A 26622-nucleotide genomic window follows, 5' to 3' on the forward strand; every position below is an offset into this window, starting at 1 on the left:
TTCTTTTTTTCTTTTTTTGTTAATTCGACATCTAATTGCACAAAGGTACCTCTAGACAATCCTCTCGTTTACTTGCTATAGTAAGAATTCATTACACAGTAAAATCGATTATCTACATTTTATATAATATAGACAGTATGTATTGAATACAGGCACGATATAAGTAATTACAAATAATGTATGATCCAAAGTCCTCATTCCCGGTATCACAATTGGTAAATGGACGCCGCGGTGCGCGATTCTCGGTCTGTGTCACCGGCCTCCAATGCTTCAATGCAAAATACTCGCCGGGGACTTCATGTCCGTCCAGCTCGCGTTTACTCGAGAAAGGAAACAGAAAAAAAATATATTTATATATATACATATACATAAATACACACATATATATACATATATATGTATACATACATATATATTTACAGATACATATATATATATACGTAAAAAGGACATTCAAATGAAACAACGAATATTCCTTTTCCACGTCACGCATTCTCGCGCTCATTTCCATTGGCTCAGCCAATACTCATTAAATCAAACTTTTGAGTTACTCGTCAAATATCACAACAAATTCTTGCACCTCGGTACAGGTTTTCTTCTTCTTCTTCTTCGAAGGATTCGCGAATCATCAAGGATCCTCCCGTTATCCCGAATTTACGATTCGCGTTTGTATGTGTATAATGTGTATGTTACAACGCAGCGCGCGTTTCGGGAGAGCGCGGAGGGGCGGCAACAAGTTCCCACTCACTGCAACAGTGAGATTTTCGTCGAACAAAGTTAATCAACAACGGTTCTTGCGACCGCGACAGGGGGCCTAGGGCTACGTCTCCTCCTTCTTGATCTCGTTGTTGCTTTTCGGCTTGGCAAGAGTCTCCTCCTTCACGTTCGACAAAACGGTCAGGGAATCCTTTACCGCATGATAGATGATGTTCTTGATCTGCAGCTTGTCCTCGTGGTTGGTGTGTGTGTCCGATAACGCCCGGAACTCCTGTGTCAGGTGGAAGCAGTGCGAGACGTTCTCCGGTGAGACGAAGTCCTCCGCTACTTTGATGCAATTGTGGAGATTTCGGACCTGGTGTGGCGCGCCAGCTGGCACGAATACTGCGTCGCCTAGGCACTGGACGATAGCGTACCTGCGAAGAATAAGATAAATATTAATTTCGGCGGTCTTCTTTACTGCGCGTATCGCTAACGACAATCGGCTAAATAATTACCCTTCGACGCCGTATTCGCGATACAAGCGTTCCCGCAACGGTCCATCGAGATAACAACTCTGATCGTGGATGGGGTCGTGATGGGGTTCCAAACGGGCCCCGCGTTCCAAGGACACTGCGTTCAACAGATCTCGAATTTTGTCAGCGTCTCGGGCTGCGTAGATGTGCCACAAAGCACCGGGCGCCTCTCCTCGTTCACGGACACGTCGCCTCGTCAAGATATCACAGCCTGCTTCGTCTATCGCTCTCAGTGCTTCTGCAATGACAAAAAAAAAAAACGTGTGAGAACATATTCAGAATGATCCATCGAAATTTGAAGACAATGTCTACATACCTTTGACGTGTTCGTCGTTATCGGAGTCCTTCGGAATCCCCACGTAAACCATTACGTTCACCGCGTCAGAGATGTCCAGGTGGAGGTTGGTCGTGCCCTTGTTCGGATGAAGGGCCGACCCGTAGGCGTTGTACATTTTCGGGCCCAAATCAGGCCTAACGAAGCAATCTGGCAGCCGACTGGCCAAGTTCAATCTGCCGTTTCGATGGGTGTACTCCGACAGTGGCAGCACCTTCATGAGATCGGCGAACCTCGATGGCAACAGCTCCGCGAAGTCCTCGCCGGGTGGCCAGTCCTTCAGCTTGAGTAGCATCGGGTTCCCTCTTTCATCTTTCAGTCTCTTGGAGAAGTGCTCGAACCCCTCCCAGAACTTGCGCATCGGCTGATTCGGCACCAGATTGCCGGTCATGCAGTTGATGAGATCGTTCTTCTCGTCGCCGAAGTCCCTCGCGAACGAGTCCGGATGCCAGAGATTCATGTCCAGGGACTTGGCGACGTCCGATACGATCACCGGCTGTCCCCGCTTCCACTGATCTTGAAATATTCTGTAGTTGTTTGGATTGTTCGGGTCGTTTAGCCTTAGCAGCTTGCCGTCGCAGAGCCACGAGTGCGGCACGTCCGGGTAGAGGCTCTTGCTTTCGGTCAAGGTCATAATCCGGATCGGCAGCGGTTCCCTGCCCTTCTGCGTCCACTTGTATCGCCTGACAAAGTGCTTCAGCTCACGCGGCTTCTCGTCGTCCAGTCCACCTTCCCTCTCCTTTTTCACGCTATGTTCGATCACGCTTGAAATCACCTCGTCCAGGGTATCCATCTTGGACTTCTTGCTCGACTTCGTCACGTTGTTCTGCCCGTTGTTCCCGGTCGGAGTGTTCACGTTGCTCGCGTTGTTCGTCGGCGAGTTCGACCTGGACCCATTGCCGTTCGACTTGTGCGACGGTCGGATCAAAAGCTCCCGAAGTGTCGAGTAATTCCCGTCCCGATCCTCGTCGGAATCCGAGCTCGAGCCGCTTTCGTTCTTGTCCTGGTTCTGCAGCGCAACGTCTGCCAGCCAGTTCAACGGCGAGTTCTTGTCCTCCCCATTGGTCTTGTTCTCCGAGGATCCGTTCGACTCGTTCACCTTCTTCTCCTCTTTCACCTCCTGCTTCACGTTCCCGTTCATCACCGGCACCGTGTCGCCCTTGATAAGACCTCGCAGGAACTCGTTCGCAGATGTTTGAACGACCAACGAGCAGCCGCAGTGCTGGGGAATCCCCCACTCGGCTCGACACTCGTGCAGCCTTTGCCCGAGACGTATCAGGCTATCGCCGGCGATAATCTGCGTGAGCATCAGTCGTTCTGGTTCGTGTACTTGTCTGTTCGTGCACAAGAGCCACGAGAAATCGTCTCTGTCCTTTCCGCTCTCACCCCAAATTTTGATCGTTCCATTCTTACGTCCCTAATTGGAACAAAGTTGGGTCAACCAATTGCGCTTTTGTTACATTTGATGGTATCGTGTTTGGTACTGATATTGTTCAGTGTTAAAAAGCTCGTTGATTCGTATTTTCTATCACGGATACTCGATTCTTTTACTTTTCATCATGTTCGAAGAATGTGAATTGTAAGAGAGTGAATGGGGAACTATGCTTACCTTGTAACAATCGATGCACACAACGAAACCGCATTTGCCGCAGGCCCAGTGATAATTGAAAAGGGTGGTCTCGCACACGTCGCACATCTCTCGAACACCCTGAACCACTCGCTTCCAAGCTACCGTTCCGTCTACAAGTCCCGAATTTGCTGTCATGGTGAAGGAACAATCGAATACGTGAAGCGTTAAATCATGCGATCAAAGGAAATCCAAGTAAGCAAACGTAGTGATACATACGAGTAACGATAATTACAATAAAACAAAAATATTAAGATAGAATGACAATGGAATTGTTTCAATGACGCTATCAAACATGCATGGAATATCTCAGACTCGTATATTGATGCATTGGTTATTTTGGAAGATTCTGATTGAGTGTGTTTGATGCTTACCTTCTGCTTTGTGCTGTTGGAGAGCGTCCTTCTCTTGGTGGAGCAGATCGCAAAACTGGTCCCCGACCTGCCGAAGCAGTCGGTGAGCCATCTCCAGGTCCAGATCCTCTTTGTCTCCTTTCTCTTTATCGTTCTTATCTGATTTCTCATCTTTTTTTGAGTCTAGATTATCTTTGCCTGGTAACCACAACCGAAGATCTACCTGTAACGTGAAAGAGACATATTTTTAGTATCTTTAAAAAAAAATCATTACTGGTAAAGAGTTGAGACGAAAGTAAATTTCAGTGAACCCACCTCGGATGCGTCCTTGTGCGGATCGCTGAACCCAGCTATAGCCAATTGTCCAGTCTTGGTGTACCGTAATCTACGGAATGCATAAAATCTGCAGAAAATATTTTGTGGAAGGTTTTTCGAGCGCTGGTGCGGTGTCCATCTGCACTCACGACATTTAGCCAATTTCGGTGCGACCTCGAAACAAGCACCATCTTGCAACCAGCTGTCACCGGTTTTCTTTAGTTGCGATATCGGTGGCCTGCGAAAGGGATCGCCCCTTCCGCCGCTACCACCTGGCCCACTGTTACCACCGCTTGTGCTGTCGTCTCTGCGTTCTTTCTTTTGTCGCGGTTGCTGGTCCTCGCCGCCTAACTCATTACCTTTTGTAGTCTTTGGTCTCCTGCCTCGTTTCCTGGGTTCCTTGTTGTTTCCTGCAAAACAGAAAATGGTATCCCCTTAAATTACCCCGCCTGGTGGTCGCATAATCGCTTATGTAGGGTATTTAAATATAGTCAGTGTTAAAAAGCTCATTTATTAACTTTCATGGATATCAATTATGGGTCATGTCATCATTTGAACGATTTCATAACAATGTGAATGCAAAGTTTTCAACAAAACAGGGTAAGTGTGCGAAACAGGATTACAAAGATTCCAGAGAGCTTCGCGAACCTAAAGAATGTCAGGATGTTAGAAAGTTACAAGGTATAAACCAAACAGTAGGTTTTCAGTTGAAGTAGATAAAAAAGTGTTTGTAGTTTTTTTTTTATCGAACGTTTACTCCTGAGTTTTTAGGGTTCCCGTACAGCTCTATAGAGAGGAGTAAGCGTATCACCATAGAACGCGGGCCACTTACCCTGCAAGTGAATAGTTAGTTCACCTGATGGGAAGTCCATTTACAACAAGCTACGTCAACTAACCGTTTCCCGAGGAATTGTTGGAATTGGCTGCTGTATGGCGCACCCTTGACGCAGGTTGAATGGAACCCAACTGTTCGCTGGTGTCACTGGCTGAACCAGCCTCGCTCTCGTTGCTAGACTCGCTGCCCACACCTGCTCCTCCTACTTGTTTGTCTTCCTTCCGTCTCCGCTGATCTTCCGCGGTAGTCTGCTGCCTCCGTGCAGCGCCCTTCTTTCGTTTTACCTACCACAGGGCACAGATTATTAAGTAGTCAGGAAGTTCATGCTCTTGCCGTAACTACTGCCAAAAAACTATGGACTCGTGTGTCTTCTGCTTTAGCTCCTCGACAAAGTGTACACTCTGTTTACAGTGGCCTACTACAAGCAACTCTAAAATTGGAAACTAATTGTATTCTAAACGCATGCAGAAAAATTGGAACTTAAAACTAAAGGAAAGTACTACGTAACCGATAATTGCAGGTATTCGTTGAAAAATATTCGTGTTCTTTCGCGAATAAAAATTATTCGAAGGACGACTGTTAATGTTTAATAGCGTTACGAGGCAACAATCAACGGGAAATTATTGCACAAACAATCGATAAAAAGAACTGTCCCCGGACAATGTGAGTGTAGGTTATGTTCTCGCGTAAGAGACGAATATCTTGAATTAAAAATGTTCTATGCGTTACCATTTTTATCCGTTTAACGTCGCACGCCTCACATGAATCATAACAATGCGTAAGGCACATATATTTGACACGAAAACTCGATAAATCAACGTGAAGCAACTGCACCAACGTATCATAGGAAGACCGCCTCTTCCTGCGTGCGGCTTGTGTTATCAAAATGGCGCCACAACGAGCGGAAAATTCAAACCGAATAGCGCAACAGCCGTTGCGATAACGGTCGTTACAGTCCGTTCCAATTTTTTTTGTTCGATTCGCAAACGTGTTCAAAAGCACAGACAACAATCACCGTCCTATAAATTCAAACAATACCTACTCGGCGTGGATAAACAAACGAGAAGCTGACGCAACGTGACCAAACACCTGTTCCATTTTCGAAATTCTAACTATTTTAGTACAAGATACGTGAAAGCTTGGCGTAATTTATTTATCACGACGCTTTTAAGAAACTCTTTTAAATTATCCCGTTATTTTAATTTTCCTTCTCTTGGAATCGAGAAAAAGGTGATCTCAAGCGAGTCGAGGTAAAATAAAATCAGCGAAAGAAATTTCTTCGCTCGAGGCTCCGATTCCAAGGAAACCGATTTCGAAAAACTATCCATTCGTTCTTACGGTAATTAAGGAAGTCGATTAACGACGCGCGCCAGAATGCTCGATATCTTTTTGGAAACGGAGCCATGTACGAATTTTCCATCCCCATAATATCAAACTTTCTTTCGAACGCCAAAGAGAAAAGAAAAGAACCGCCGTAGAACAAACATCGTTCCGACGAGGCGGCGATTAATTACGAATCGGCCTATTAGCCGTACAGCTGGCAATTAACGAGAGGTATAATCTATTCGCGCATGCAATAATGGTACTATATATATATAACACGTGCAACTGCGAAATCATAGGTCGTTCCTAGACGTAAACAGCCGGCTTACAGAAGCCCAAGAGATTGGTGGCCAGGACGTTTCATAACGGGACTAAAAGATACATTGTCACGATTCCCGTGAGAACAGCGGGCCGGATCGGAAACGATCCGATTTATCATCGACAGAAATCGTCCCGCGATCGCCCCTTTCCTCGCCAGTTATGAAACATCCTGTGAATACGATCCATATAGATACCTTGGGTGGCTTCCTTTTAGGCGGCGACTTCCGGTCCGGGTCGCTGCTGGACGAGTCCTCCTGCAGGTTCTTCGAGTCGGTCGCGTGGCCGTTCAGGGACTCCTTATTGGTGGACTTGCGGCCGCCTTTCGTCGCCACTTTGCTCTTGTTGATACTGTTCACCGCCATGCTGCCGATATTGTGAATCGAGTTCACCGCGCTGGGCATGCACGTGGTGCTTGTATTACTGTTGTTCGTCGAGGAGTCGCGTTCCTTGTTGTTGAGCGGTTGGGAGGTCGCTTGGGAGATGTTTAACGGCAAGGTGACGCAGGATCCGCTGCCGACGACGCCGGTGGTGTCCTCGGTGCCGTCCTCGCCGGAATGCCTCTGCAGCCAGGCCTTCTTCAGCTTGTGCCCCGGGTAGCTGGTGCTGCTGGGCGGCCTCGGGGCTGGACTGTTCGACTTCTCGCTGTCCACCGTGCTGGCGTTCGCTTTCGCCGGCGTGCCCGGCGCGCTGGGCGCTGGACTGGGCGCCGTCGAAGGTGCGGGGCTCGGTATCGGCGCGGGACTCGGCGCCGCGCTGACCGTCGGGTTCAAGGAGCTGACGCTGCCGGTGCTGGCTGGCCTGACGGACCCGTCGCCGCTGGCAGTTCTGGGCGCCGGGCTGACCGCGGTCACGATGCGTTCCTGCGCCTGGTTGTTGGGCTGCGCGAGGAGCGCCGCGGTGTTGACGACGGTGGTGATCGAGGTGGCAGCCGAGGCGATCAACGGGCTCGGTTCGCTGACCCGCGACAAAACCGGCGGGCCTACGCACTGCAGAGGCAACGGCTGCAGCTCCTCGGTCCTGCGTTTCTTGCAGACCTCGAGGGACACCGGTTGGCCCGAGTTCTCGGTCAACGAGGGGGTTGGCGCCTTCCGCTTCGGCGAGCTGGACCTCTCGACGCCAAGGTCGAGCGGCTGCGTCTGGAAGGTGGTGTTCATCGGGGGCTGCGCGAGCTGCACCGTCTGTCCTGGTTGCTGATGCGGGCTGGTGTGATGAGCGGGATGGGCTATCGGCCTCGAGAGCGGCAACGGCGCGGACGCGGCCGTAGGCGGCGAGCCGTGCAACGGCGGCGGCGGCAGCTTCGCGGCTGGCATGGACCCGGTGAAACCTCTCGGATCGTAGACGGATCTGCTGTGGGCCGGCGGCGGCAGGGGTGGCGGCGGCGCCCCGTGATGATGAGGCACTTGCTGGTAAGGCGAGCTGCCGGCCTTCGAGGTGAGGGGTATCGGCGCGGCGACCGTCGGCTCCGAGGCCCGGCACACCGGCGTGCCGGTCATGATGCCGGAGTTCGGCTTGCCGTAGATGTGTGGCGGCGCCGGGCTGCTCACTTTTGGCTTCGAGCCGGCCGGCGCTGTGTAATGGGACGTCGGCGAGGCCGTGGGCGGATGCGGATGTGGATACGGGTACGAGGGCTTGGCAGCGGCGTAAGGTAACCCTGATTCCGGCCTTGTCAGATACCGCGGCTCCGGCGGCGACGGATGTGGCGGCTGATGTGGATGCTGGGCGTGCGGTGACTGTCGATTGTGCGAGTGCGGTGGGTGCCCGTGCTGGCTCGGTAACTGCGCCGTGGTCGTCGGCCCGCTGCTGCTTCTGTGGTGGCCCTGAGGTATGCTTTTCGCCGCCTGTAGCCCGCCGTCGAGATGATGAAGATGGTGCGGGCTCTGCGTCGGGCTTCTGTACTCGTACGGCTTGTGCTGCGGCGCCACCGACTGCACGTTCAGATACGACATGATCTTCGGGCTCGGCGAGTGTTGCTGCGACACAGGCGTCTTCGGCAGCTCGCGGCCCTCGTTCTTCACGATCACCGAGCTCTTGTGGTCCGACAACAGCGACGGCGGGTTCTGCAGGACCTCTCTACCGTGGTGGTCCCTCTCCAGGCCGCCGGCCAGCCCGCCCTTGTTGCCGGACTTGTGCGGCTGGCCCACGTCGCTCTTCACCTTGATGTCGTGCATGAACGACGGCTGCGGCTGGTACGTCGAGTAGCTGAACAGGCCCACGTTCGGCTCTACCTTCGGTAGGGAACTGTGCGACGGGCCGACTACCTGCGGCGGTTTCTCGTGAAGACTACTGACTGGAAGCGACGACTTCGACGTTCTCGAGTGCGCCGGTGGAGGTGGGTAATCGACTTTGCCAGGTACGCTCGATGGTCGTGACACCTGCGGCAAATGAGATCGATTCGTGAAATCGTTACCATCGGCGACGGGTTTACGAGAGAAGCGTTTCGGAAGAGATCTGTATCTGCGACATGTTGTATCTGCGATCTGTTTACGCGGAGAGAGATCTGTATCTGCGACAAGCGGAACTGTAATATCGGTCGTATCTTGAGGAACACTAGGTCAGGAATGTGCAGGGATCTGTTCGGGTCGGTTACAAAGCGGCTAGGCTCTATGCTTGTCGAACCTTTATCCCGCGTTTCAATCCAGTCACAGCAGTTTTTCCGCCACGTATTTTTCCACTGTCGTAGATACAGCTCCATCGTTTTATCAACACGTTCGCGGACGCGAACGCTGTAGCAATGATATCTTTTCGTTGCGATGCGAAACGACACGAATGCTGCGGCATTAAAACAATGCACTTTAACCCTTTGCACCCGAGCGACGACTCTGAGGCGCAGCTAAAAATTGCTATACCATTTCTCGAAATGATTATAACAGATTCGTTTATATTTTAAAGAATATCTGAATTGCATCGGATTCCTTTATATTTAAAAAAATATCTGAATTGTATCGGATTCCTTTATACTTAAAAAAATATCTGAATTGTATCGGATTCGTTTATATTAAAAAAAAAATCTGAATCGTATATATCAGATTCGTTTATATTTAAAAAAAAGAAAGAAACTGTTAAAATTGCAAATATTGTACATGCCAATAAGCTCAATTTGCTACGCATAGATCGCGTAAAAGATAAATCGTGTAAAATCAGAAATTTCAGATTAAAACAGCTTCGAGCGCAAAGGGTTGATGAGACGGTTTGAGAATAGATCGCCAGTCTATTTTTGAAAGCTCGTGGAATTCTTTTAACCGTCGGCGAACGTGTCGGGGCGAGGGTCACTTCCGCGGCTGGATAAGTAAAATTCGAAGATAAGTAAAAAAAAAAACGCTGCGATCGCGCATACCTGTTGAGTCTGAGGTGCCGTGGCCGCATAGTAAGCAGCCCTCTGCTGCGCCGCTGCATGATCCCTGGCCTCGGCTTGCCTCTGCAGCCTCTCGGCCACGACCAGCTGTTCCCTGATCCCCAGGTTCTCGCTCTCTCTCTGCCTCTGTTCTCGTTCTCTCGCCTCCCTCTCCCGCTCCTCCCGCTCCCGTTGCTGTTGCTGCGCCACGGTGACAGGATGAGCGCTGCCCGCCCCGGCACCCGGATGATGATGACCCACGTGCGCCGTCATCCCCGAGTGCGGGCCGGCGTGCGTTCTGCTACCCGGCGGCGGCAGCGGCATGAACGTGTTCCACGCCATCGAGGTCGACTGCATGTTTCTCTGCGGAACATGAGACACCTACTTCAATAAATACTGCCAATCAGTTTCGCGGTTCGACGCGTCGCGCCGCGGGGACAGGCGGCCGTTTTGTCACGCCCTTTCGGTGTTCGCGGGAACGGCGTGCCCGCGGTAAGAACACGCTATTTTCGCACAAGCTCTGTCATCGTCGGCCACGGAAACGCATTCCCGCGTTACCGACACCGAGAAAGAGAGAGACACCCGTCCGCGAGAGCTGACGAGCGCGCACCGTTTTGCCAGGTTCGACGGCAAATATGTGTTTATTCTCGGACCGACTATTTTTGACACTGACACGGACCAGAGTGCAACGCCTCGTTCCGACGATCCGCCCACTACGTGCAAGCCGCGCACGTTTAGAACTCCGACGGACGGACGCGGACTAAATTCATTACTTTGTTACCCGTGTATTAACCTTTCGCGCCTACTCTCAAGGGACGTTGGCGGTTTCTAGCATATCGCTCGGATGTTCCCTGCGAGGGGACGTTCAAGTTTATTAGATCGGGATGCTTGGAAATTTATTGTACTGTAGGAAATCGTGAGAAGTGGTGATCTTTTCTCGCAAATATGTTTCTCGATGTCTGCAAATTCGTACGAATCGAATGTCGTTGTAATATCTTACTTGGCTCCAAAGGTTATATATATATGTAATTATTATTAATTATTATTTAATAGTATGATAATATAATATAATATTATTTAATAATGATTATTTATATTATTTATATATTATATAATATAATAATAATAATATTATTATGTTTATATTTATATCTATATATTTATATATTTATGTCTATATATATTTTTATTTTTTATTCTTTATATATTTATATATATATATATATATATATATACTATATATTGCTATAATTAATAGTATAATTAATAGTAGATATACTATTATGTACTTCGTAAGTGCACGTTTTTGCGACAAAGTGGTCTCAGAGGCTTTCAATGGCATAAAATTGGTATTTAAACGCACAAACATAAGGATTCTACATTTACATTTCACTTAAATTTCCTTCGAATAGAATTTCCACGATCGTCGCATTTTAACTTTGAAATTCGCTCTTATCGGTACTCTCGAAACAAAAATTATCGTACCAGCAGTATCTAACAAGATCATTTCGGCCAGAAAGGATTTAGTCAAAAGACTCGCACGAAGAACGTGTCAAAATACATACAGTAATGTCTCTCTGACGCCCAGATTGACCACAAAAATGGACAATTTGGGAAGAGGTGATACAATTATACGAGTCTTGCGGTTTATTTTTTTATAGTTGTGGACAATTTATAACTATAAAAATGAGCCGCAAGGCTCGAATAATCGTATCTCCTCTTCCCAAATAATCCATTTTAGTGGACAATCTGAGCGTCAGTAAGGGAGACATTACTGTACATCTTAAACGCATCTCAAACATGCCAGAAATTCGTTGATTTACAAGAACGTTGAATCATGCGTTAAACATCGAAGGCAACCTGTAGAAAATAATCTCGGGAAAACGGTACTCTCGTACCGGCCTTTCTATACTTCTAGACGGATAATGGACTCGGAGGAACAACCACGTACATTTTCTGCCGGCGAGCATGTACTCGCTCTCGCTTCGTTTTTTATGATATGCACGAATGTGCGTGGCATGCGAGCCGCAATCGTAATACGTGGAACTCGGGAAACCGATAAGACGCGTCCGCGTGATTGGTACTTTCCACGTGCAGCCGACGACGGACACGCACACGTATACAGGGTGTCCCAAAAATGTCTCGCAATCCGGAAATGACGGGTTCCTCGGATCATTTGGAGCAGCTTCTTCCCTTACAAAAATTTACTCCGAGGTACCGTTAACGAGTTATTAACGAAAAACAGCGACCAATAAGAATCGAGTACGGCTGACGCGAGGCGGCCCAGCCAACCAGCGCACGAAGCCCAGTTCCGCTCGTTGGCTCGGTCGCCTCGCGCCAGCCGAGCTCGCCTCTCATTGGTCACTGTTTTTCGTTGATAACTCGTTAACGGTGCCTCGGAGAAAATTTTTGTAAAGGAAAAAGTTGCTTCAAATGACCCGAGGAACCCGCCACTTTCGGATTGCGAGACATTTTTGGGACACTCTGTACACGTGCTCGCAGAAAAACAGAAGGTGCTCGTCAGGATTTTCTTGCCCGACGAACGCCTCGTGACGTGCGACTTCGACGAATCTCGAAGTTCAGCGAATCTAAATAGAAGAAGGATAAGCGGCAGTCGTTGCGGCTGAAACAGCACACCACCCAGCGTGGTCTGCTGAATCATCGGCCGACTGTGCACGGATCGGGAAGACAAAACCGCGTGACGCGGACTAGCAGGAATTCAAATTGTCGAGATATCAGGCCACGAGGCTCGACGCTGATAAAACGAACCGCTAACAGCTCTCGCATGAGTCACGGTGAGAGCCGCTTCGACACGCCGAATACCACCGTGTCACGTTCCTGATTACGATCGGATGCCATCATTTTTTTTTGTCTTCTTCCGGGCAACCGCGCGACACCGCCCAGGTGAGTGAATCCGATGAAGCCGATTGACTCGTTCGTGGCGAATTAAAAAACGAGAAGAAACGGCTAGGGAACGGTCATCGCTGCTAAACAAGCGGTTTTCATTAATTTTCTACCGCGTGTTGCGGTTTCGATCGGCCTCTCCGTTTCTTTGCCGCATTCTATGCACGTGTAAATCAGAACCGCGGAAATCTCGTCGATGATACCGGGCAATCCACCGCGGAATGAACCGGCGTTGATTGGCAAGTAACTATGCTGAACATCATTTTATAACTTTATTTATCGGCTTCTTTCGACGTACGTTTTGAAGCACTTTTTTTGAACACGTTAGTTCTTCTTTTCTTATTCTTTTTATTTTTTTTTAATACTTTGAACGTCCAGCGTGAATCGATATAGTTTTTCTCGGCGCCACGAAGCGAGGAAAAATTTATAAAAGACTATAACGTATCGTCCTTAGTGTCCAGAGTTGCCCCAGTTATGTTTAAAATGTTTCAACGAATTCCATCGTAACTAATAAAATGTTACAATATTTTAAATACAAATTTACCTCTTTGTACTCGGAACAGATTTTGCAAACATTGTGATTTCGTTGCACAGAGTTGAATTGAAAGGAAAATCATTATGATGTGCTCGAAAATTGTATGGGAACTGACGAATAAAATATTTTATGTTTTTATTTACGCATTTCACGTGATTACATTAAAGTACGAAGGAAAATAATAATTAAAAAGTGATGCCGCTTCGACATGGATATATGTATGTACATATTGTGTCGCTGTATCGGCGATATCCGAGTTCAAAGGGTTAAATATAAGTATAATTTGTTGGTAGAAAATAAAATATTTTATGTTTTTGTTTATGCATTTCACGTGACTACATTAGAGTACGAAGGGAAATAATAATTAAAAGTGATGCCTAATAATAATTAAAAGTCTTCCTAATTGACGCTCAGATTATGCAAAAAAATGGACAATTTGGGAAGAGGTGACACGATTATTCGAGTCATGCAGCTCGTTTTTATGGTTGTTTATAATCGATAATCATAACGAAAGAGCCACAAGGCTCGAACAATCGTATCTCCTCTTCCAAAATTGTCATTTTTCCTGGACAATCTGAACGTCAATTGGAGAGACATTACTGTGCAGTAATGTCTCCCTAACTGACGCTCAGATTGTTCACAAAAATGGACAATTTGGGAAGAGGTGACACGATTATTCGAGCCTCGCGTTTCGTTTTTATTATATATTATAAAATATATAATATATATATATATAATATATATATATATATATTATAAAATATATAATATATATATTATAATATTTATATTATTACAATTCGTAACTATAAAAATAAACCGCAAGGATCGAATAATTGTATCTCCTCTTCCAAAATTGTCATTTTTCCTGGACAATCTGAGCGTCAATTGGAGAAACATTACTGTACATGTATTGTGTCGCTGTATCGGCAACATCCGAGTGAAAAGGTTTAAATATAAGTATAATTTGTTAGTATAAAACTGCGAAAACATAGCGTCACATATGGGCGACGCGGCGTTCAACGCGTTAATAAAACAAACGTGAACATCTCAATCGATTATCAATAGATTGCGGAAACTAGAAAAAGTCAACCTCGACAAGACCTAAACTTATTAACCCTTTGCACTCGAGTGGTGACTCTGAGACACCATTGAAAATTCTTGAATCATGTTACAAAATAATGTTCACATTATCACGTTTGTTTATATTCAAGTGTTACCCAGAAAGGGTAAAACTGTTCTGTAAGTTACAAGTCTCGACGCATAAACTGCACTAACTCACATAAAACAGAAACAGCGGAAAAAGCCATCTTTGATTTAGAGTTAAAATGGCCTCGAGTGCGAAGGGTGAAAACGACGGAAGAGGTACGTTTCCGTACCTGTTTAAGTTTCCTCGAATCGCGACGTCGGCAATTGTTGTTTCGCATAAAGATCCGCATTAGCACAAGACGGAAACCTTACACCGGATTGTTTCGCGATCGAAAAGCCGGTGTTTTGCCCGACCGACCCGGTAAACAATTCCGCCGGTGACGCAACTCTTGTCCGCCATCTTGGCCACGAATTAGCCCGACGCCGGGCGCTCTAAAAGGTTTAAGAAATCGTCGGTAAAAAAAAGGACACGGTGTATAGATCTCTCGGTGCGCTGTGTGTCAAGGTCGGCTCATCGAGTCATCGAGTCAGATAAAATCCATCAGCGACGATGAGAGAGAGAGAGTGAGAGAGAGAGAGAGAGAGAGAGAGAGGGAGAGAGAGAGAGAGAGAGAGAGAGAGAGAGAGAGAGAGCACGGGAGGAGCACGACGAGGACGAGGAGAATTAACGGTGCGTGCGGGGGGGAGAGGGAGAGAGAGAGAGAGAGAGAGAGAGAGGGGGGGGGAGGCACACGCGGAGTAGGAGGCGGAGGAGAAGATCGTGACGGAGAAGGTGGAGGGCTTTAAGCAGCCTGTCGGGAACAGACCGCGAATCTAATTATAGTCTCATCCGAGAAGAAGGTTTACTATGCTAATCGAGCCGGCCGAGTAAATGTCAACCCACGTGTTCTGTTTACCCCGACGAGATCGCGTCATCGTTCCACGTGGCCTCTTTGTACGCGACGCGTGTGTCCTGCGCTCGCGAAACCTACGCGGTGCTCGTCTTTTCCCGATATTCAATTCGTAAGCATCGAAAAGCCGGGCTTTATTTATTATAGGCACAATTTATTGGACAATTCTGATCGATTCCACCTTGAACCGACGAATTTTTGCTCGACGAGATCGTCGAACGGACTGGGAACGATGCGTCGACGTTGCTCTTTTTCGGTTATGCTTTACACTCGAAGCCAAATCAACGGGAAATTGATCCATGCATTTCCATTTTATACAACCTAATGCATTTAACCCTTTGCACTCGAAGCCAAATCAATGGAAAATTTAATATAGTTTTTCTGACCCACTGCATTTCCATTTTATACAACCTGGTGCATTTAACCCTTTGCACTCGAGGCAAATCAACGGGAAATTGACCCACTACATTTCCATTTTATACAACCTGATGCATTTAACCCTTTGCACTCGAAGCCAAATCAGCGGGAAATTTAATATAGTTTTTCTGACCCAGTGCATTTCCATTTTATACAACCTGATGCATTTAACCCTTTGCACTCGAAGCTAAATCAACGGAAAATTTAATATAGTTTTTCTGACCCACTGCATTTACATTTTATACAACCTGATGCATTTAACCCTTTGCACTCGAAGCCGTTTCAACTGTAAATCTAAATTAACTTTTCTGACTTATAGTATTTCCATTTTATACGACAAAGTGCATTCCATGCATGTGAAATTGAATCTTGTGACTCATACAACAAGCTAGACTTTTAACAATATTTTTATGTCAAAGCTTTGATAATATAAATATTATCTTGGAACGTGATGTAACAATTCTAGTGGTGTCTCAGAGTCACCACTCGAGTGCAAAGGGTTAATACGTACGAAATTGAATTTTGTGACAGATGCGACAGTTATCCTTTCAACAGTTCTCTTCCAAGTACGAACAAATTTGCTTAATAAAATTATTGTGAAACGTGACATAACAATTTTTAAACGGCGCCTTGGAGTCGCCTTTCAAGTTGCGGGTTCGTTTATTAGTAAATTTTTCACGTTTCTCGCGCAAGCTTCTCGCGGAAGCGTGTGCTGGGCTTTTCGAAACAGGTTTCGTTCGTTCATCGTGCATATTTCCATAGCTATCGATATTCAAATATATTAAAATATATCGAAGCATTTCACTTTCCGTAAATATGTGCATACATGAATATAACGTGCAAGCACACGGTATTTAAAACACCGCGCACAATTTTTGAAAATTACAGGTATGTACATATTGCGTAAGTCGCTGTAACTTTGCCAGCAAAATAATCTTTTTAAAACGAAGATCACAATGTATTGTGAGGAGAAAACGATCGAATTTCTCCGAATGATACACGCAAGAGTGATTGGAATAAATAAATATCGTCTCGCGTTCGCAGCGCTTGGCGGGCACATTAAGAAATTTTACAGACAAATTAGAGTAGCTTTCCAAAAGATGATCCCCAGCAGCGAGTGGCGTGTCCGCTGCACACGCTCGCTCGCACAAAAAGCAGATTAAGCGTCACGGGTTAAGAGTTCAGGAAGAGAAAGTCAACGAACCAATGGCAGTCAGTCCCTGATTGAGCCTGAATGCCGCGTTCTGGCTTTTATTACGTGCAATCGCTCGGATTCGGACCGTCTCTCCTCTCTCTCTCTCTCTCTCTTCCTCTCTTCCTCGATTCCTCCCCGTCTCCCCCGCTTTATTTTTCTGGCGCGAACCGCGCGTGTCTCGCGCCTTTAACTAGCGTTTTACGAGCTTTTGTCTGCGACTCCGCGCTCGCTCTGCACACCTTTTGTCGGGGCCTGCAATATCACGTGTACAAAACGCGGCGCGTATAATGCCGTTGTACTCGCGGACAAAACGCGTGCACGCGTGCAATCATGCCTGACACCGGGCACAAGAGGAGAGAGAATACACCGTCAGCGATGTCTCCTCGCCACCTCCGACTTTATTGTCTTCGCAGCGGAGCGTTCCAGGACGGAATCGGTGGGACAGACACTGTTTCCGCTAAATAACTGTTCCAACAGCCATCCCACGCTGTTCCGTAACTGCTCGGTAATAAAATGGAGCACGAGTAGTACGTGATGGCCATCTTCTTTTCAGTTGATAAAAATTATCAAACAAATAAATACGTTTTTAGTTCGCTTCCGTGTGTTATAATTGTGCTAAACAATTTTTATTTTGCGTAAAGTAATACTGAAAAATATTCGTTAATTACGTCCACCAGGAAAGTTCTAGCATAGAAAACTTCGGGTAAAAATTGGTCAACTTTGACCGACGATAACTCCGCGAAAAGTTGTCGCAGGGAAATGACCTTGCTTTTAAATTAAAGCTTGAAACCTCTACTTTCGGACAAGGTTTTTGGATTTTAAGTTTGATGCACTCTCGTCGCTGTGACGTCAATGGCGATGACACATGGCCAAAATGCAAGGTTTACTTCCAAGCGCGGTAACTTCGCGAGAAAAAATCGTAGCCGCGTTTCTTTTTTTTTAGATTAAAGGAAAAAGATCGTACTTCATCCAGCTGTGAACGGCATCTCCGAAAAAAATTTTACAAAATTCGTGCATGTCGTTGAACTTGGCAATTTTTAATGTGACGAACATGGTCACACATTTACAGGGTTACAGTGGTGAGGGTGCATCATACTTAAAATCTAGAAATACTGTCTTAAAGTAGAGGTTTCAAGCTTTAATTTGTGTAGAAAGATCGTTATTCTACGATGATCTTTCGCGGAGTTATCGTGAGTCAAAGTAGGTCAATTTTTACCCAAGGTTTTCTATAATAACCTTGACAATTTTCAAGATAGCAAACATGGCCTCGAATTTAAAGGGTTATAGTGGCGAGGGCGGGAGGTACTTAAAATCGAGAATTACTATCTTGAAGTAGAGGCTTTAAGCTTTAATTTAAAAGAAAAGCCATGGTCTTACGATGATTTTTCGCGGAGTTCTAGTCAGCCAAAGTAGACCAATTTTTACCCAAGGTTTTCCGTAATAACCTTAACAATTTTCAGTACAGCAAACATAGCCTCGCATTTAAAGGGTTACAGTGGCGAGGGTACATCACAGTTAAAATCCAAAAAGACTATCTTAAAGCAGAGGTTTCAAGCTTCAATTTAAAAGAAAAGTCATAGTTTTGCGATGATTTTCCGCGGAGTTATCGTCAGTCAAAGTTAGCCAATTTCCACCTAAAATTTTTCTCTGCTATAATTTCTATACCCGATGCGTATTTCCAAATAAAAATAACATAAAATTAACGAAACATGTATCTGTAAAAGTTGCTTTCGTTTCGTATCATCCAGTCATTTAGTGACCACATTGTATCCTCGACTAATAAAGTTAGGCAAAAATGCAGGTGGTACGACATTTCGCACAAGGATACTAAAAACTGTGCTGGTTTTATTGATTGCCGGGTGTCGGCCCCAGCGATATTCCCGTAGATTGTCTCTCCCCCCTCTCTCTCCCTCTCTGTCTACATGTGTACGTGTGTTGCTCATGGTTCTTCCACGTCACGCTTTTTAAACGTGCATCAATTTGCCCGTGTTTCGCAACGAGCGGCTACGTGCATGTGTTTGCATCGTCGAGCGTCTCGTCTTAACGAGCGCAACGATTCATGCCGTGCGAATTACCGGCAAGAGAATCTAGCCTGGAACGGGCTGAGTCATCGCGCGCGAATTTCTTGTCGGACGTTGCGATCGGATCGAATGGGATCGGATCGAAGCGAATCGGGCGAGCTTGTTACGCCGTGCATCTTCTCTATCGTCGCGGTAGAAAAAAAATCGTTCCGCTGCCAGAGTAGACGAAAGAAGCGTCTTATTCTTCGGAAAAATGTGCCTCGTTATCGGATGATAACAACGTCGGACGATCAACACAGCCAGAGATTTTGTCGTCTTGCAAAAAGCAAGGATGACAGAATAAAAAGTTACGGTAATTTCTCCCTAATTCGCGCTCGGATCGCGCATAAATATTATTCATTTCATTCGAGCTGTGTTTTAAATCGGCTCGTTTTTAATCGGTGACAATCGTTGACAACCGGTGATTATACAGAGTGTCCCAAAAATGTCTCGTAAACCGGAAATGGCGGGTTCCTCGGATCATTTGAAGCAACTTCTTCCTTTACAAAAATGTTCTCCGAGGCACCGTTAACGAGTTATTAACGAAAAAGCAGTGACCAATAAGAATCGAGTATGGCTGACGCGAGGCGGCCCAGCCGACCAGCGCACGAAGCGCCCTCGCGCCCGCGAAGCTGAGCTCGCCTCTCATTGGTCATTGTTTTTCGTTAATAACTCGTGAACGGTGCCTCGGAGAAAATTTTTGTAAAGGAAAAAGTTGCTTCAAATAACCTGAGGAACCCGCTACTTTCGGATTGTGAGACATTTTTGAGACACTGTGTAGAAACGAGCCACGAGGCAAAAAAGGTTCCCCTCTTCCAAAATTGTCCATTCTCGAGCGCGATCCGAGCGCGAATTAGCGAGAAATTATTGTACAGAGCTAAAAGAATTATATCATCGTATAATTTCCGCGGAGCAACAATTATCCCTAGTAATTATTTCTCTAATAATTATAAAATAAAACGCCACGTTATTTAAAATAATTTCTAGTGGAACAGTGGCGAGATTAATTAATAATGTTATTTGAGACATGGCCACAGATCTGAAGGTTTCTTCGATACTGCGAACGATTCGCATAAACGCAGCCTTTCGTTCGTCGACTCTTTTTCCCTCAAAATACGAGCAGAGAAATCCGAAGCGTTTAATGCTATCTCGTTTGCCTCGGTTTCCATGAAACTTGCAGCGCATCGACGGCTCCACCTGGATGAATTCTACCCGGTGCTCCGCGGCCGAAGAGTTTAATTAACTCGTTCGCGAGCGGTCGCGTGCAGTCCGCGCTCGAATGCCGGACAGCAAGACGACGTAACGAGTCTGAAACACGCGGTCGTCGGCGCTCATGCCACATAGTTGCGCAGAGTGACTCACACGTTCGGCCGTGTGCTTTCGAAACGGCAATTAAACGTGAAAATCGTTCCGCGACTCTTCTTTCTTCTGCCCGGGGAGCCGTTTACTTCGCCGTCTCGCTGTGACACACATTTCCCAACGCTGACGCGAAACCGTGCACAGACCGCGGCGGCGCGACGAACGCCGTGCTGCCTGCTTCGTTAAAGAAATCGTGTCCGAGCAACGCGTCGTCGTTCGACCCTCGGTTTTACTGCGAATGCAAGCGAGACGAGGCGCGTTTTTATTCGTCCTTAAGGGATTTCCGATATTTTTTCACTGTTCCGCGACGTTTTGGCTTCGAACGCGAAAAGGGGCGTCAACGATAGATATCGTTTCTATCGAAAGTCCTTCGATTTCGTCGCGACGTCGACGTCGCGTTGTCGTCGCTGTCCGTTCGGTCGGTTCTGAATGGATACATAACGGCGACGGCGAAAGTGTTGGAAGAAGGGTTGTGAATCAATTCGTCGAATTACAATCAAGATCAAGAGAGAGAGAGAGAGAGAGAGAGAGAGAGAGAGAGAGAGAGAGAGAGAGCTTGTAATAGCTTGAGAGTGCTTGTGAGAGCTTGACAGAGCAAGAGAGAGCTTGAGAGAGAGAGAGAGAGAGAGAGCTTGAAAGTGAGATCAAGAGAGGGAGAAAGAGCTTGAGAGAGCGAGATTAAGAGAGAGAGAGAGAGAGCTTGAAAGAGCTTGAGAGAGCTCGAGAGAGCTTGAGAAGTGGGAGAGAGCTTGAGAGCTTGAGAGAGCTTGAAAGAGCTTGAGAGAGCTTGAGAGAGAAGTGGGAGAGAGCTTGAGAGAGCGAGAGGGAGCTTGAGAGAGCGAGAGGGAGCTTGAGAGAGTTTGAGAGACAAGAAAGAGAGCTTGAGAGAGCTTGAGAGAGCTTGAGTGACAAGAGAGAGAGAGAGAGAGAGAGCTTGAGAGAGCTTGAGAGAGCTTGAGAGAGAGAGAGAGAGAGAGAGAGAGAGAGAGAGAGAGAGAGAGATCAAAGCGTCGAATATAATGGGAAAGCGGCGAGGACCGGCGCGCGTTGTTCCGCCTCTAAAGCGCGACGAAAATAATCCGATGCTCGGGTCGTAAATGACTGGGAGAAGAAAGTCGGGCCGCCGATCGCGGGGCGAGAAAACGCGGATCGACGAGCATGCCGACTTCTTTTCCGTTCGCTCTTCTCTCTCTCTCTCTCTCTCTCTCTCTCTCTCTCTCTCTCTCTGTCTCTCTCTCGTTCTCTATATATATAAAACTATAAAAATGCCGAGCAAAAATAGAGCGTGAAAACGCAGCTAACGAGAAAGAATCGCTTTGTCCGAGAAAATCACCGAGGAGAAAGTAAAAATTCCATCTCGGACGCGCGAAATAACTTTCCAACGACTGACGTGCACGACACCGTCGCCATTTTACTGCAACAATAAAACAACAATGATGCGGCGGTCTCTTAATCGAGGAGAAGTCTCGGCGATTGCCGCGTGCGCGGCCATTAGACCGCGGATTTTTATGCAGAATACACATTGTCCGCGTCGTTTTCAAGATACGGAAACTTAACGGCAAGTTCGTTTTTTTCTTTAATCGTTTTAACTGATTGTAGATAATACATTGTGATTTTATAATTATTTTAGTATTTTTCGCCTTATTTAATATTCGCTCGTTTACTCGATGTTGCCACAAATGCGTAAAATTCGCGGTTCGTCACTGAGAATTTTAATCGATTTAAACACCAACTTTATAATTCATTTATTATATTTCATATTTTAATATATTTCATATTTTAATATATTTCAATTATTATATTTCATATTTTATTATACTTCAATAGATTTTAAACAACACTCTATAATTAATTTATAATATATTTCATATTTTATCACACTTCAATAGATTGTAAACAATACTCTATCATTCATTTACCATACCTCATTTATTATATTTCATATTTTATTATATTTCAACGAACTACAAACAAAATACATTGTCATTAAACAATTCTTTTAATCTTCTCGCTGATTTAAATTACATTTACTCGACGTTGCCGCGAAAAACGGATAAAATTCGCGGTTCGTCACCGAGTGTTTTAATCGATTTAAACACCAACCGTACAATTCATTTATTACATTTCATATAAACATCATTTCGTATTATCTTATCATCGTTGATTTATTGTAGAAAAATTCAAAGGGCATCCCGGGCCCGTCGACGCTAGATAAACGAACAATTTCATGAAACACCGTTGTGAGTGTCGCGTTTTTAAAGCGAATTGTTTCGCCGAGTTCGAAGCCGCGGAACATTGACATTGGCCGGCCGGAATATTCTCGTCGGCGGCGCTTTCCAATTAATGAAATCGTGCACAGTTTTATCGTTATCGCGGCTTCCTCTCGAATCCGAGAACCCGGCCAGATCTCGAGCGACACGGCCGCTTTCACATCTGCGGCGGCCGATCGCGGCGGGGCCCGCTGTATCGGTCCCGAGGAATTCGAGGCCTTGGGAGACCAATCGGCTGCGTTATACAGTCCCCGTCATTATTATCGCGGCGGCCGGCCGCTACATTAATTATGTAATTGCATGCCAGCGCGATGACAAACACCGCTAGAGAGCCGGTGACATTTCCGCCGATGCAAATGCACGCGGATGCAAGTCCGTTTTTTTCCCCGCTCTGTATGTGCAGCGCCGGTCGATCGGTTTCCCTTCGATTATCCGGCGATTCCGAGCCGCATTTCCATTTTGTTTATCCGGGCGCGACGCTAATTGAGCCCCGGGCTCAACGTTTAATCACACCGCCCCCTCGTTCCCCCCGTGTTCGATTAAAATCGCGCGCTCCCGTTGTCCCGCGAACACGCTGTCATGTTAATCAAATTTGATACAACAGATCCCGGTGTTACATTTTCGCCTAACCTATCTTGTCCCGATCGTGTTTATTTATGTGGTTGTTTTATTTAGACCGGGGGCAAACGATAAAAAGGAAAATACGCGGCTCGAAAAAATTGTAGCTGAGAAAAATTTTGGATGGGAATTGACTGACTTTGATCGACGATAACTCTGCGGAAAATCATCGCAAAGCGATGACTTTTCTTTTAAATTAAAGCTTGAAACCTCTACTTTAAGACAGTATTTCTCGATTTTAAGTTTCACCCGCCCTCGCCACTGTATCTTTTAAATGCGAGGCCATGTTCGCTATACTGAAAATCGTCGAGGTTATTACAGAAAACCTTGGGTAAAAATTGGCCTACTTTGACTGACGATAACTCTGCGGAAAATCATCGCAAAGCGATGACTTTTCTTTTAAATTAAAGCTTGAAACCTCTACTTTAAGACAGTACTTCTCGATTTTAAGTTTCACCCGCCCTCGCCACTGTAACTTTTAAATGCGAGGCCATGTTCGCTATACTGAAAATCGTCGAGGTTATTACAGAAAACCTTGGGTAAAAATTGGCCTACTTTGACTGACGATAACTCCGCGAAAAATCATCATAAGTCCATAACTCTTCTTTTAAATTGAAGCTTGAAATCTCTACTTTAAGACAGTATTTCTGGATTTTAAGTGTGATGTAGCCTCACTACTACAATCCTTGAAATGCGAGGCCATGTTCGCTATACTGAAAATCGTCGAGGTTATTACAGTAAACCTTGGGTAAAAATTGGTCTGCTTTGACTGACGATAACTCCGCGAAAAATCATCGTAGGATAATGATCTCTGTCCTTAAATTAAAGCTTGAAACCTCTACTTTAAGACAGTCTTCCTCGATTTTAAGTTTGATGCACCCTCGCCACGATAACCACCTAAATACGACACCATGTTTCTCGTACCAAAAATTGCCAAGTTTGACGAACTGCACAGATCTCATAAAAAATAGTTCAGAGATGTCATCTGCAGTCGAAGAAAGTTCCATTCCTGCTCTTCAATAAAAAAAAAAGAAACCGCGACTGCGCTCTATTTTCGCAAAGTTACAGCACTTTAAAGCAACTCTTGCATTGTCAGGATATTATCATTCGCTACAAACGACAGTCCTCGCGACTGGCATTGTAAAAATGAGTGCTTACCCATATGCACAAACACATAAACTCAAATAAACTATTACAAATCGCTTTGGAGAGAACCGGCGGATCGTTTTCCCCGCAAAGCGCCGTTTCGAATCCGCGCGTGTCGGCGCGATTCCCGCGTTTAAACAGGCGTACGTTTAATCGTCGGTGGCTTTCGTTTCTTTTATTCATAACGCGATTCCCGTAGCTGGGATGGAAAGCCTTTGAAAGCGAAAATTAATTGAGCGAGCTAAGCGAACGTTTAATTACGGGATCGCGGACGATTATCGAGGCGTTCCTCGGCGTTCTCGGGCGCAAGTGGGCGCACTCCACGCGCGCGCGCGCGCGATGTTTCGTCGAGGAGTCGACGACGGACGAGCGAGGATCGTCGAATCCCTTTCACCGGGAGACGAGAGATGTTCAATCTCCCGTTCCTATCTGTAAATAATTGCTTAGTTAATGGGTTAAACAATTCGGCCCGCCGCTTTCAATCCCCCCCACAAGCCGCCCCTTTTCTTCGCGTCGCGACGCGACGGCCCCGAAGCCACGGTCAAAATGGCCGCGGCATAATATTCAGGCATTTGTTATTTACCGGGCCGCGGGCTGCGTGAAAAGGGGACGCATTAACGGGGTAACTCGCACAAAAGAGGAACACTCTCCGGGGCAAGCGAATCAACCCGCGGCCGACAGCTCGACCCCCGTCGACCCCTGTCGCTTCAATTAATTCGCGCCGTTCGCCGGTTCGACTCTCCTCTCCGACCGCAAAAAGAAACTCCTCCACGCGCGATTTTAATGCCGTAGAGCGCGACGAAAACACTCCGATTTTACACCCGCGAATCCGCTTCGACGCGGAGAACGTTCGACGTTAAATCGACGGCTCCGACTTGCTCGATGATTCGATTGGATCGAAACGGAATCGAACCGTTCCGACGTTAGTGAAAAATCGAGGGAGAGCTCGAGGGAGCGTATTGTTCAAGGGTTCCGTTCGAGAGCGCCGATAATGCCGGAGAATTATAATCGCGAAGCGCGATCGGTCATCGAACGACCTCGACACGGGAAACGCCGGGAAACTCGCGAAACATTTGTTAACTGCTTGCGATAGCTCGTCCTACAGTTTATCGACGGAAGTAAGACGTTATCGCGCTGATTTACGACGGTTTGCCGTGAAACGTCGAGCGCGATGCTGTAGTACTCTTTCGGCAAGCTTTCTCTGGAACACGCTTCCTCGACGCGATCCGCTCGATTTTACGCTTCCGTGCCGGAACACGTAAAACGAACGACGCTATACCTCTTCCCCTCCCCCCGTTGATATTGCGATTCCATTGTCACCTGCTCTGCTTTGACAAATCCGAATGAACTGCGGCGAGCGCATTTTTCCGAGTTTAAAAACCAGAACAAATGGACCAATTAATTAGACTTCTCGATCGAGGGGAAGATCGTCTTCTCTGCAGCGGAATTAGGTGTTATTCCAATCAATTTTTCGAATAAAATTTTATACTATATGTATTTTATATTAGAATACTTCGAATTAATTCTTCGAATAAAGTATTATTCGAGAAATATTTCGAATAAACTCTTCGAATAAGAATGATAGCATGGAGAACTTTGGGTAAAGATCGGCCTACTTTGACCGACGATAACTCCGCGAAAAGTTGTCGCAGGGAGATGACCTTGCTTTTTAATTGAAGCTTGAAATCTCTACTTTCGGACAAGGTTTTTGAATTTCAAGTTTAATACGCTCCCGCCATTGTACCGCCAATGGCGATGACACATGACAAAAAAGAAAGGGTTACTTCGAAGTGCTGTAACTTTGCAAAAAAAAATCGTAACCTCGATTATTTTTTTTTAAATTAAAGGCGAAGGATCAAGCATCATTCTACTGCAAACGGCATCTTCGTAAAAAATTTTATGAAGTTTGTGCATATCGTCAAATTTGGCAATTTTTAATATGACGAACATGGTCACATATTTACAGGGTTACAGTGGTGAGAGTTCATCATAGTTGAAATTCTGAAATACTATCTTGAAGTAGAGGCTTTAAGCTTTAATTTAAAAGAAAGGTTATGATCGTACGATGATTTTTCGCGGAGTTATAGTCAGCCAAAATAGGCCAATTTTTACAGAAGGTTTTCTGCAATAATCTTGACAATTTTCAGGGTAGCAAACATAGTTTCGCATTTAAAGGGTTACAGTTGCGAGAGTACATCACAGTTAAAATCTAGAAATACTGTCTTAAAGTAGAGGTTTCAAGCTTTAATTTAAAAGAAAAGTCATGGTCTTGCGACGCTTTTCCGTAGAGTTATCGTCACTCAAAGTTGGCCAATCTTAATCGAAGTTTTTCTATAACAACCTTGACAATTTCCAGTATATCAAACATGGCCTCGCATTTAAAGGGTTTCAGTGGCGAGGGCGGATGA

At 46.0% G+C, this 26622-nt stretch overlaps 1 protein-coding gene across 4 annotated transcripts in view; it reads right to left on the minus strand.

Annotated features, from left to right (window-relative positions):
* Positions 1-104: 104 nt before the first annotated feature.
* Positions 105-26622, minus strand: part of Kdm3 (Lysine demethylase 3) — a 577918-nt gene continuing 551400 nt past the window's right edge. For 2 of the 4 annotated variants that reach the window (XM_033473464.2, XM_033473462.2), the window contains exons 10-18: positions 9675-10052; positions 6535-8712; positions 4758-4980; positions 3862-4271; positions 3568-3769; positions 3176-3324; positions 1549-2983; positions 1215-1470; positions 105-1133 (exon numbers count right to left, since the gene is read on the minus strand). In XM_033473464.2, the coding sequence (XP_033329355.2) occupies positions 821-1133; positions 1215-1470; positions 1549-2983; positions 3176-3324; positions 3568-3769; positions 3862-4271; positions 4758-4980; positions 6535-8712; positions 9675-10052 (5544 nt within the window). In that variant the 3' untranslated portion in view covers positions 105-820. The remainder of the gene's footprint in view (positions 1134-1214; positions 1471-1548; positions 2984-3175; positions 3325-3567; positions 3770-3861; positions 4272-4757; positions 4981-6534; positions 8713-9674; positions 10053-26622) is intronic. The other 2 variants (XM_033473465.2, XM_033473466.2) reach the window with 2 other exon arrangements.

The sequence above is a fragment of the Megalopta genalis genome, chromosome 3 (genome assembly GCF_051020955.1).
Source record: "Megalopta genalis isolate 19385.01 chromosome 3, iyMegGena1_principal, whole genome shotgun sequence".
NCBI lineage: Eukaryota > Metazoa > Arthropoda > Insecta > Hymenoptera > Halictidae > Megalopta > Megalopta genalis.